This window comes from Cheilinus undulatus, linkage group 22 (assembly GCF_018320785.1).
Source record: "Cheilinus undulatus linkage group 22, ASM1832078v1, whole genome shotgun sequence".
Lineage (NCBI taxonomy): Eukaryota > Metazoa > Chordata > Actinopteri > Labriformes > Labridae > Cheilinus > Cheilinus undulatus.
In genome coordinates, this window is record NC_054886.1 from 22,812,930 (window position 1) to 22,825,064 (window position 12,135).

The 12,135-nt window shown below is 39.6% G+C and overlaps 2 protein-coding genes across 4 annotated transcripts; one reads left to right on the forward strand and one right to left on the reverse strand.

Annotated features, from left to right (window-relative positions):
• The first annotated feature begins 188 nt into the window (after positions 1-188).
• ttc5 (tetratricopeptide repeat domain 5) lies at positions 189-5,118 on the forward strand. The gene is made up of 9 exons (XM_041780194.1): positions 189-472; positions 2,059-2,191; positions 2,274-2,485; positions 2,640-2,790; positions 3,281-3,372; positions 3,463-3,666; positions 4,212-4,426; positions 4,538-4,682; positions 4,763-5,118. Exons 1-9 carry the CDS (start codon positions 410-412, stop codon positions 4,880-4,882), a joined length of 1,335 nt encoding a protein of 444 aa, XP_041636128.1. The 5' UTR covers positions 189-409; the 3' UTR covers positions 4,883-5,118.
• Positions 5,119-6,055: 937 nt separating this feature from the next.
• On the reverse strand, positions 6,056-11,444 carry LOC121505068 (E3 ubiquitin-protein ligase CCNB1IP1). 3 transcript variants are annotated; one of them, XM_041780195.1, is made up of 5 exons: positions 11,323-11,444; positions 10,349-10,651; positions 10,094-10,240; positions 9,295-9,469; positions 6,056-6,650 (listed from the first exon to the last, which is right to left on the reverse strand). In XM_041780195.1, exons 1-5 carry the CDS (start codon positions 11,410-11,412, stop codon positions 6,484-6,486), a joined length of 882 nt encoding a protein of 293 aa, XP_041636129.1. In that variant the 5' UTR covers positions 11,413-11,444; the 3' UTR covers positions 6,056-6,483. The 3 variants fall into 3 exon arrangements, with proteins under 3 accessions (XP_041636129.1, XP_041636130.1, XP_041636132.1); XM_041780196.1 differs by having other exon boundaries at positions 10,349-10,647; positions 11,337-11,441; XM_041780198.1 differs by having other exon boundaries at positions 11,337-11,434.
• Positions 11,445-12,135: the final 691 nt, after the last annotated feature.

Genomic DNA, 12,135 nt, shown 5'->3' on the forward strand with positions numbered 1-12,135 from the left:
GAACGGTTCCGCCTCTTTTCGGGTTTAAACGAATTAACTTTGCGCTTTTTATCAAATGAATAAATGTATCTTTAGAAATGAAATAACACGCAATAAAAGCTTTACTTCGAAAAGAAAAGTGAGAGAATATTTGTTTCTCATTTGTTTACTGAGGCGGTTCTTCCTCGGACTACTTTAGGAAACGGACTTCTTCAATTTCCGACGTAACTTAAATTAAAAGCCTGTTTCCTGTCAGCGATAATGCAGTTAAACGCACTATTTTAGAAAAGAAATGAATACTTTCTACTACCACATTAAATCTAAACCGTAGTTTTAACCCTAGTTTCCAAGCTTTGTGTATTTATTTTCTCTACAGCTGCTGATTCTCTCCTCTATCAGGCTTTGGCTGTTTTAGTGAGTAAACGTAAAGATGGCGGAAGACGAGAAGAGTGGTGAGGCTGGGAAAGACAAAAACGAACTTCAAACTTTAAAGGTAGTCATCTTTTATTATTTTACTCCTGGAAGTAATATACAAAATGCTTAAGCCTGCGTGTTTTACTGACCTGCCTCGGGATTACAGCTGTGTTTTTCATTGTTTTCTTGCTTTGCATGTCCTTAAACGTGTTACTATAACAACAGGCTACAACTGTCACGCTAACACCTGCTAGGTATTCTGTCTTATCTTATATTATTGTGAGCCCCTTTTGTTCTGTTGCGTTAAAACTACGTCATTTTCTTTATTTTACGACATTTATCTCCTTGTAAACTGACTGTACATGAGCATGCTGTGGTTTTATCCATCCTACTCCTTGCTGAGTCATCAGATTGTCAATTTAGACATTTCATACATAAAGCCTGGGCACCATGGACGCACTTACATCTTCTCTGAAATCTGACTGTGTTTACACCTTATCGCAGCCCTACTGATAACCATAAACAATGTTACTTATTAATGGAACAAATCAAAGGGCACAGTAGTTAGCTAGTCTCTTCACATGGCTGGGATACACCCTTTTACACCATTATTCTCTGTTATGAATAAGTATTTAGCAAGGGTTGTGCAGTTAATCGCAATTTCATCATTATGGCAAGTATTTGCGTTAAAGTCACTGCAATAGTCCAAAGAAAAATGTTTATTTTATGTTGACAAGCAATGCTTTTATCACTCAGCATATGTGCATTTTACTCAATAGATGAATGCCTTGATACTATGGTTCTGATTTTTACATCTTTCAATGCAGTCAGATGAAGCTCAAGCAAGCTTTCTGCAACCCTTATATCAATTGGTGATTTCAGTGCTTAAAAAGGCCTTTTGAATTATATTAAATAACCAGAAATTGGTTACAAACACAACTAGGATTATGTAAAAAGATGGCAAAAAGCAGTAAAGTTCAGTTTATAGGTGGTCTTTAATTTTCATTGACTCAATTTTTCCACTTTGTGTAGTAATCGCTGAACAATTTTGTTGAGAGACATTAAAGGATTCTGCACCAATGTCCACTTTGACTCAAGGGTGATCTGATTAGATTTTGGAGGTTGTAGGTGAAAGGTCAAGGTCATTGGGCCTCATTCTGATTTCCTGCTTATGAATATGATGTTTAAAGTACAATGGGGGGTTAAAAGATCAAGGTCTTTCCTCTTAACCCACCATTGTACTCACACCGTCCGGCATTGTAGACCTCACACACGCCCCTTACCACCAGATGGTATTTGTAGTTTTCTCCTAACATCCATCAATTTTTTCTACACCACTATTCCCATTTGGGGTTACGGGGGGACTGAAGCCTATCCCAGACGCTACTGGGTGAGAGGCAGGGTACACTCTGCGTTGAGCGCCAGTCAATTGCAAGGCTTTTCCCCTAACATGCAGGCTTGATCTACTAATAACTTGTTGCACTTGTTAAATGGTCACTACAAATCTGACTGTAATTGCTTGGCTTCTTTAGACCAAGGGCAGCCAATGCTCATTTTGATGACTGATGTCCCAGTTTTAAACCAATTCAGTATTGCAATCAAGGTGGACTTTGCTATGAGAAAAACATCTATACTTTAAATATCAAACCTCCTTTTCCATTGCAGGAGCTGGTAGATGACCTGTATAACTTCAGAGACTGCTATTTTGAGACTCACAGTGTGGAGGAGGCTGGGAGGAAACAAAGCGATGTCGCACAGGAGATGGAAAAGACACTGAGGAAGCTAGAAGAGAAAGAAGGTGAGTGCAGCACTCAGAAAAAAGCACTCTATGCTTTTAATTTGAAGGATGTCATTGATACCTACCATCTCTATGTTTATAGATGATTTAAAACACAAAGCAGAGTTCCTGTTGCAGAAGGGCAGGTGTCTGAATGTAGCTCCTGACTTCAGCACTGTAGCAGAGGAGTGCCTCTCTCGGGCCGTGAAGCTGGAGCCGGGCCTGGTGGACGGCTGGAACACATTAGGAGAGCAGTACTGGAAAAAAGGAGATCTGATTGGCGCCAAGAACTGCTTTACTGGTGCCTTGCAACAGGTAAAAACGACAAGACAGAGTTATAGACTTGGTTTTAAAAATACTGAATGTTTCTGAAAGATATAGAACCTGAACATGCACTTAAAACTTGTGAAATACTATGTCATATCTAAATCATATGTCTGTCTGTTGCCTTTACTGCTCAACTCTGCAGAGTAAGAACAAAGTGTCCCTGCGTAACCTGTCTATGGTGCTGAGACAGCTGCCAGCAGAGTACAGAGAGGCACATGGAAGGCAGGTGATGGAGAGCGTGGACATGGCTAGACAGGCAGTGCAACTCGATGTCACGGACGGGACGTCCTGGTGTGAGTAAAGCGTATGGGAGCCAAGCAGAGAAAACTGGTGTTTTCACCAAGCGTTCTAGTTTGGTTCTTCTACTGATGCACCAATGCATCTGTCTAACATCGGTATCCACTGAAGGCCATCCTGTTAACAGTCATCCCATCATAACATGACATACACCGATGGCAGTGGGCCCCCTGGTGTACTACAAATATTATGGAAATAGAAACCGAAGTTTACTTTCTAAATAGTAAAAAAGTAGACCCACCCCTGAGTTGAACGCTGACTTTAGAAATCCAGCTCTTTCACATGTAGGCCGGTTGGGTTACTGTGATGTGATCCATTATACTGAGCAGTTGAAAAGTAAACAAATACTACTATTGTTAAAACCACCAACATTATGGACAGCATTAACTTCAGTGGAAACAGTGGTTTTAGTAGTGATGTGAATGCTATTGCTCTTTGAAGTCTATTACAATTAGTGTACCTGAAGTTGTTTTTGATTTGTTTTAGACATTCTGGGAAATGCCTACGTCTCCCTATTCTTCTCCTGCGGACAAAATCCACAGTTGTCCCAACAAGCTTTAAGTGCCTATGCACAGTCTGTGAGTATTCAACATTAAACATGTTTATGAAAGTCCATCAGCACTAATATCACCATTGCACTAATATTATACTTCCTTCTTGTTTTGTAGGAGAAAGTGGACAGAGCGGCCTCCTGCTACCCAGAGCTGCATTTTAACAGATCCACTCTGTTTCAGTATGAAGAGATGTTCGGCTCGGCGCTAAGTGGCTACAGCCGAGCCGCTGCACTCGACCCGGGCTGGAATGAGCCTCCAGAGAGAGAGAAGCAGCTTCTGGAGTATCTAAGGAAAATGACAGAGCTCATACAGAACAAGGTGAGAGATGGTGGATCTTATCCACACATTGACTGCAATGATATTCCACTTTTTTTGTGTATAACCATAAGAATATTACTACAGCAAGACTCGCACTGCAAAACACGATACAAAACTAGTTTTGTGCAGACTGTTAAAAGGTTTTAAAAAATATGTTGTGTAAAGTGTCCTAAGATAAGACTTATTTAACTGTTTCAATCATAAATAAGGAGGTAAATTCTCAGCACTTCTTTCAAATAAATGATTTTTTCTAAACAAACATCTACAAGAAAAATAAACTACATAATAGAGTAAAATGCAATACTGTAAAAAGGAAGTGGAAAATAAAAGAAACTGGAGGGAGTGATAACATCAAAAATTCAGGATGTACAACTTTTTTTTTTTAGAGACATGAAGAGTAAAAACTTCTCTTTGTACTTTCTATCAACTCCAGTTTTTTTGGAATCATTTGAAAAATACAATCCTAAAAACAGATCTGTTTTCTTACCACTAGATGGCAGCACTCACTCCTGTTCAGCTCTAACCTTCAGTCTCTGTCCCACCAGGGGAAGGTGAAAGCACGTCGATTAAGGGGTATGCTCTCCACCCTTGACACATCCGCGCTAGGTCCCTGCTCCTCCCCTCAGTTCCGTTCCCCAACAGGCCGCATCGGCAGCCTTGAGCCCCGAACGCTCTCCTCTCTCACACACGGGCACCACCCTGGGGTGGCTGCTCTTGGCAAAGTGGTATTCAGCCTGGCCTCTGAGGGTCGCATGGCCTTGTGAGTACAACTTTGTATTCTTTACCTGCTGGTGTTATTGTGCGAGTAAGAGTAACATATCTAGACTTAAGGCGCACTGTTGCGGCATTGGGCACTTTTTTTTTTTGGCAGCACGTTTGGTATGGTGGACAGCGAGGAGACATGTATAGTAGTGATGGTGTACAACACAGCAGACAGCTGGGGCGTCCTGATTGGAGATACCGTAGCCATTCCTGAACCTCAAGTCAAACGTCACAGCATAGCGCATAAAGATGAGGTCAGTGTTTCCAATGATCTGTTCAAGTATTTAAAGCAGTGTCTTTTAAATGGTCTGACGTTCTTATTTCGTCCTGGCAGTCATTTGACTTCAGAAGTATACGAGTGGACTCTCCTCTGCTCCTCATCGTCAACGGCAAGAAGCAGAATGTCCACAGTCAGATTGCAGCTTCCGTCAGCTACAAACCACAGAGTGAATAAACCCAACGACAAGCAAGAGGACCAAAATTTTAATTTTGATAAGTCTGGAGAATAATTGAGGTGTCAAGTTTCCAAAGTTTGTGCCTGTTTTATTTGCTGTTATGTAAATAGAGTTTACCCTGTTACTTTGCCTGTAGAGAAACACTATGTGTATATTTATAAATTTTTGTTTTTGTATTCCTTTGTGCAAACAACATGAAGTTCCTTGGAAAATACACAAACCTGCAAGAAAATGATGTCACAGTTCTGACTTCAGTTTACCTTAAAATCTTTTTTTTTTTTCCAGAAACATTGTGAGCGTGGTTTTTGAAAATTGGCTAAATTCCTCACAGCAGGTATTTTACTTATCTAAAAAGTGGTGTGATTATTATTATTACAGTCTTGTACATTATAGCATTTGCTTGGTTCCAGTTCTGCAATGCCAGGACCCTAAAATTAAAGTTGCAGAAGTTCAGTATTTTACACCAATGCTTTTCCTTCAGTGCCAATTCCAAATCTTCTGTTGGGCAATAGTTTACTGTCTTTATGGGTCAGTCATTGCTGTACTGGCTGTATAAAAGGCACTAATACTTGTGGTTGACATTGTATAAGTTGACTGCAGCTTTTGTTATTTGGTGAAAAACTATTGTGCACAAAATTCAAGTCTGCAGCTCTCTTCATCTACAGCCTACAGTCAACAGCCATACCAAATCTTTAAGGTTTAATCCAGACTATCTTAAAGTAAATATTAATATTTTTCTACTTAATGTTACAATTTCAAAGATATATCTAAAGAGATGGTGTCTTCTACAGCTATACGGACTCTGTCATCAACTCATCAGTTTTGGTATTTTCAGGCTCAACAGAGTTCAGGTTCCTTTGTCCTAACTACTTCATCTCTTAAACAATCTTGGGAAGATCTTCTGGAGCCAAACCCAATACAGAAGTCACTGATCTCAAACGTCTACCGTCATCTAATGTTAATTGACAGGGTTTCTTAAACTAAGACAAAAGAGGTCTGGGAGCAAGAGCGAGGTGTAACATTTACTGATGAGAGTTGGCAGAGGGCTATTTGAAAGAACCCACACAAGCCTCTTTAGTGCTGAACTTGAGCTTATACAACATAAAATCTCAAATAGGGTTCACTGTCTAAAGCGAGTTTGTCAGAACTGTTTCCTAATGAAGGGGCAAGTATGACAGATACCGCACATTACCATGCAACTTTAATCACCTTTTATCCATTTTCAAATTGATTAAACTTCAGACAGAAATATTTTGGGACATGTACAAAATCTTAAAGGTAAATACTGGAAACTGTTTGCAGATAGAAAAGGGACAAATTGATGAGCTTTGTTCAAAGAGGGTTCCAATATCAACATAAGATGAAAGTTCCTGGCAGGAGCTTAAAATCAAATCTGATCCAGTATATGTAGATTATCCAAGAGGACTTAAAGGCAGTGCTTGGTGTAAACAAAGAGTTTGTGTTACCATAAATGCTGAAAAAAAAAGCACTCAGGCTGAACGAGACTAATGAGTCAACAACCACAGAACACTATGAAATAAATGAATAGATAAATGTAGGAGGTGGATGTACTGGAGTCGGCTTGAAACCTGTTGCTGTCTCAGTGCTTCTTGATGAGTGGGCAGCCTCGGTCCCGGGCTGGGGAGCTGAACTGGAAGAAGGTCTTGCCTCCATCAACCTCCAAACAGGAAAAAAATCTGCTATCTCCATCCAGGCCGGCTGAGAGGAACTGAGGGCTTCTCTGAGGAGTTGACTGCCTAGCCACCCCTGGGTGACACACAGGGGGTTGACAGATGTGTCTCATTGTTATACCAGATAAATTCCCTTACATAGACAATCAGCTCATTACTCCTACTGTTCCCTCCAAATTACCACTTCTCTTTTACAGACACCTACAGCTTTGTTTTCCTTAGAGCTTTTTAACATTATTCTCTCCGTGTTCCCTTCCTGTTCTCATTAATCAGTGTGGGCACAGCTTGACAACTGATTCAACAAAAGCCTTACACTCTTAAGCAGAACAGAGAAACACTGAATAGTCAGTCTTCTTTGCAATGAATTAAAGTGATATTGTCAGCATGAATGTTTTCAATAGAAGGCTTACTCCTGATTACTCTGGATGACTTATTATTGGCTGGAACAAACTTTTTTAGCATGGAAGTAACTTGTGGTTACAGTAATAAGTCAAGAAATGTATCAAACCTGTCAGAAGATTGTGCAAAAAATCTGATTCAGTGTTCCCTATAGAATAACACTTTACTTGGGCAGCAGGCATAGCCATCTGACTTGTCTCATTCTATAGGTTTGATTATTTTAGTTTTAGTTTCTGTCCTGTTTTTGTTTCCGTTCAACAGTGTTCATCAGCAGTATGTGGTATAATCATGGTCAAATAACATTACTCACCTTATGATATATTTCAGCCAGTGCTCCATAATCATAGCAGGTGAACAGAATGTGTGAAAGCCTTGCTGAGTGTGATACACTTTTTAACAGCTTTTCTCCAACATTAGATCATAAACATGCATTAAAAGAAAATGTTGAGTATACCACTAAGTAAAAAAACCGTGTGGTGTTCAGTGGACTTGAAACACTCCTCAGTAAGGAAAACAAGTGACAGGCAGAGAAGGGTAAAGTGAACAGTGGACTGTGAGTCTGTCTCACAACAATTACTGCAGGCTGAGAGCTGACTTGATATGAAAACTCCATATGGCAAAAACAAGATGACACTGAAAGACTGGCACAGCTGCAAAGAAACTGATCATTGAGGCCAAATAAAATCTTCTGGCAGTTAAAGGGTTAAAACCTGGGGAGCAGATGGCCTAGTGGTTAAAGGCGCTCCCCATGTATGCAGGCGGCCCGGGTTCGAATCCCAAATTCAAATAAATCTTAAAAAAAAAAAAGGGTTAAAACCCTCATCCCCTGCATGACAAAGATTGAGTGAATTACATTTCGGATTGTAACATGTTTACAAAGCTTTGAAAAAGAAAAATGCTCTCTAAATATACTTGGGTGGCTGTAAATATACTACTCTATACTCTTAGTGTGGTAAACACTGTGATTGCAGTTTTGCAGAGCTCAAGGTGGCACTGCATGACTGATACTTAATGATTTAACAGAAATTAGAAATAAAATGATATACAAGATGCAGTTTTTAAAAATATCTCCTTCCTTAATGATAAGGCATTATTAAAAAAATATTGGGAACTGATTGACTTTTGGTCAGATTACAAAATTGTATGCATGTAATTTTACTTTTTGTGTATTCTACTTTCACCTTTTGCAGCCTATGAGCCATAATCTCTGATCTCCAAAATCACTTCTTTTCAGGAAATCAAGATTGTTGTATTTTTAAAAATAATTTAGCACTGCATTGTCATAGCCAGCATTATGCTTGTGTGTATATGCAGTTACCAGTATGTGTGATTAAATTTTTTATATTTCACCAAAGTCTAGCTAAAATTGAGTTACAAGGTTTTGGATCAGTAAAATAGGACATATGAGCTTTTGGTATTACTGATTATAATGGCCAAATCCAGTCAATATGTGCCCTATAACACATTATCATTAGTTTTTAGTCATATGTGCCCTCAGTGTTTCCAGTTAATCACTAGTCATAAATGTTGTTAGAAAGATTTGTCACTATAGTCAGAGCATTTAACAAACTATAGTTTACAACTACACAACTTAAAAGTGACTCAACCTCCTGTGATTTCTCTGTACTTTTATCCACTCCTGACTGTAATTCCCCATAAACTGTAGCCTTTATAGTCTGTTTTTTGTGCAAAGAAAAAAGGGGACTTAGTTGAACAATGTATTCACCATTAACTTAGCATGTGCAAAACTGAGAGACTATGTCCAAAGACCTGCTTATTATTTATGGTATGTTCTACAGACGAGGGAGCACCTGGCTTAGTACTTTAGTCTACTGGGCCGAGTTTACAACCAGTCAAAGCCAATATAATCTTTATGAGTTATTTAGCTCAGGCCAAGTCTGATGACTATCCTCTGTTTTTTTACTATTAGCGTCATTGTGGAAAGGGGGTGGAGCTAAGATGTGTTGTCAACAGCTTTGGTACCTGGTGGAGTAACAGGGTTTTGGCACAGACTCCTTTTGACACTTTTTATTTATTTAAAGTGTGTAAAATCCACTGACAGATGTAAAGGATGACATATAGCACCGATTTATGAAAAACAAAGAAAAATGGAGATAAGAGGTTATGGCACAAAATTAATGTTTTGTTCTTCTTTTCCTAAAATGTCATAATAAAAAATGAAATTTTAAAAACATTCTGCATGTACTTTCCCCGCTTTGAAAGACAATTGATTTCTGACACTAAAACCATCACAAAGGTTTCTGATATTTAAAAGAGTGTTCCTTTAAACTTCTAAATTAATTATTCTGAGAATGTCTTACTAGTGCTGTAGTCTTGATGTCCTGGTTGTGTCTGTGTGTCTCCCTCTCCAACACCCACAACCATGTTGCGCAGCCTCAGAGAGTCATACAGCCCCTGTAGTTTCTGGTACTGTCGGTTCCTCTCCATTAACCTCTCGGACACCTCACTGTATTTCCTTTTATACTCCTCCATCACCTGAAAGAAGGAGCATGTTATACAATTATTTCTGTTCTTGCATTAATCAACAGGTGTACCTGTGAGTTAAAATTTAAGTCAGACTGGCACTCCCTTGGTGTTGTCTAAATATGAAACAGTGTTTTTTAACAGAAAATTGGCAGAATTTAACTTATGGTTGGATTCTGAATGTTTTCAACAACTTAATGCAGGTACCCATGTTTTTCTATAACCTCCGGTGAAGCAAAGGGAAACAAAATGACCACAGACATATACCTCTGTCATCAACATCAGTAGTTCCTAAGTGGTGTGAGGAAAGTCTTGGTGCGCTGCGGGAATTTGCACCACAATATGATGTTACTACAGCTAGACAAAGAACATGGCACTGCCCTGCTGGGGCAGTAACAACGGTTAAAAAGTAATTTCGTGTACATATAACTGTGGTGCGCCTTGAGATTCTGGCTTGATCTCAGGTATGCTTTGGAAAATAAAAGTCTGAAGACCACTGATCTACAGCTAAAGCGCATTGCATAAGCTAGCCATGGCTTTACTTGGCAGGATTAGGAAAGCCAACTAGTTTGTTCTAAACCTCACTGCTTGAGAACTGTTCTGGAAGCTTGGTTCAAATGTGAATCTGCTGTTTACCTTCTTCAGGGAGGCAATTTCCCCCTTCATTGCCGTGAGTTCCAGCTCTCTGCTCTGGTTCTGCTGGCTCAACACCTTCTCCAACTGCTTCATCTGTGCCTCTGCCCTTGATAAACTGTACTCCTGATATATACGCTCCTGATGAACCTGTTTATAACATAAAAAACTTAAACAGGATATCTTATGATGAACAGTGGCATGGTATATATTTGAGGGCAAACAGGTGTGAAGTATACAGAAAGAATGACTTTTAACCTGATAGCTCCAGAAAGCCAGAGCACGGGCACTGATGTCCAAGACTATGTCTGGTCGCATTCCTGCCAGCACCATGGCTTTGTACTCCTCAGAAGGTGACAGTTCAGTCCTAATGATGTCCAGCTTCCCAGACAGAGCAGAAGAGCAGGCCGGACAGATGGCTGGAGAGCGGCTGAACTCACCAGACCCATGCTGATCGCAGAAAGCATGTGAGCAGGCTGTGACCCAGGCGAAGCCGCTCAGCTTGGTCCGGCACTTTGGGAAGTTGCACAGGAGTGTATCATCACAGACTGACATGTCTGACTGAAAAATATACCAGTTCAGGTAAGCCATTGACTGAGCATTCCTCAATGAAAATATATATTTTTTGAGTTTTTAAGACATTAAAAAGATCACTGTAGAACAGGTAACATCCAAACAAAAACATATGAGACATATCTAAACACCCTGCAGAGTATTAAGATAAATTGTATTTGATGTTGTCAAATAACTCCAAATCTAAAGACCATGTCAATCAGAATGAAGTTAAAAATACACTTTTGGAGTTGATACCAACTCAGAACTGTTTAACCCTGAAATTTAATACTCCACTTTCTGCTAAGTACCGCTGTTTTGGGAGTCAACAGAGGTGGAAAAAGTACAAAAGTATTGTACTCAAGTAAACGTACAATTACTCAAGTAAAACCCAGTTCAGTAGAAGTAAAAGTACTGATTTCAAAATGTAAAGAAACTACTCAATAATTTGAGTAAATGTAATAAGTAACTTTTCACCTCTGCTTATATCTTAAAAAGGCATTAAAAAGGCTCAAATTTGTCATAGGAATTTGCTAGCCTGACTTAACTAGCTAGCTTAATGCTATCAACAGCCGTTGGAGTTACAGTTAGCTTAACTGTTCTGTTATCCACTTTTCCAGTGAAACGACGATATAAAGGAATAACTTTGACTCTGAAAATTATATTTTTGCCAAGCTTACGTGGATAACTTCACCTTCAGGTGGTGGTAACGCCTTTGTGCTGTTATTTTTTTCGTGAATTTCGGTAGGTAAAAGCGCCAGTTTACTCATTTATTCAGCAGGTGGCAGCAGGTGATGCTTAGTTAATATGCTGATTGCGTCAACGGTTATGCGTCATTTATTTTCCTAACGTGTTAAAAAAGTATCCTACAACATAGACACGCAGAAGGCAACTTATAACATAGTAGTATTTTTCTCTGAAGCAATTCTAGCAACCTATCAAGTAGGCCTTTATGAAATAAGGTATTTTGATAAATGAGCCTGAGTAATGACATAAACTTTAACGTGTAACTCAAGATAAACATGACAGTTATTTCTCCTTCAAAACAAATAACGCCCTATTTCCTTGCGCGGCCGTTGAGTGGTTATATGTATAATGTGAGACACCTACTTAAATATGTCCCCCCTTCTCCTCCACCTCCCACTTTTCTCTCTCTCTTTCTCTCTTTTATCCATTTCTCCACGTGGTACAGGAGTAAAGGCGGGGGGTGAAAGAGGGGCATTGTGCTGTGCAGCAGTGGATCCGGGGGTTCATAGTGAGAGAGGGGAGATGCTCACTCAACTGTGTCCAGCACGCCATTGTCAAAGATTCCCATCTATTCTCTGCTTTTTAAATAGAGCTCCAGTGTAAGATGCTTTTTTGACGGGGGTGGTGGTGGGGGGGGGGTATTATGCGCTTGGTGATAACACACCAAATACATGCATGCATGGGGAATGGTTGTGCGGCCCCACTTGCACACAGCAGCCACTCACTGCAGTTCTGTTTATAATTGG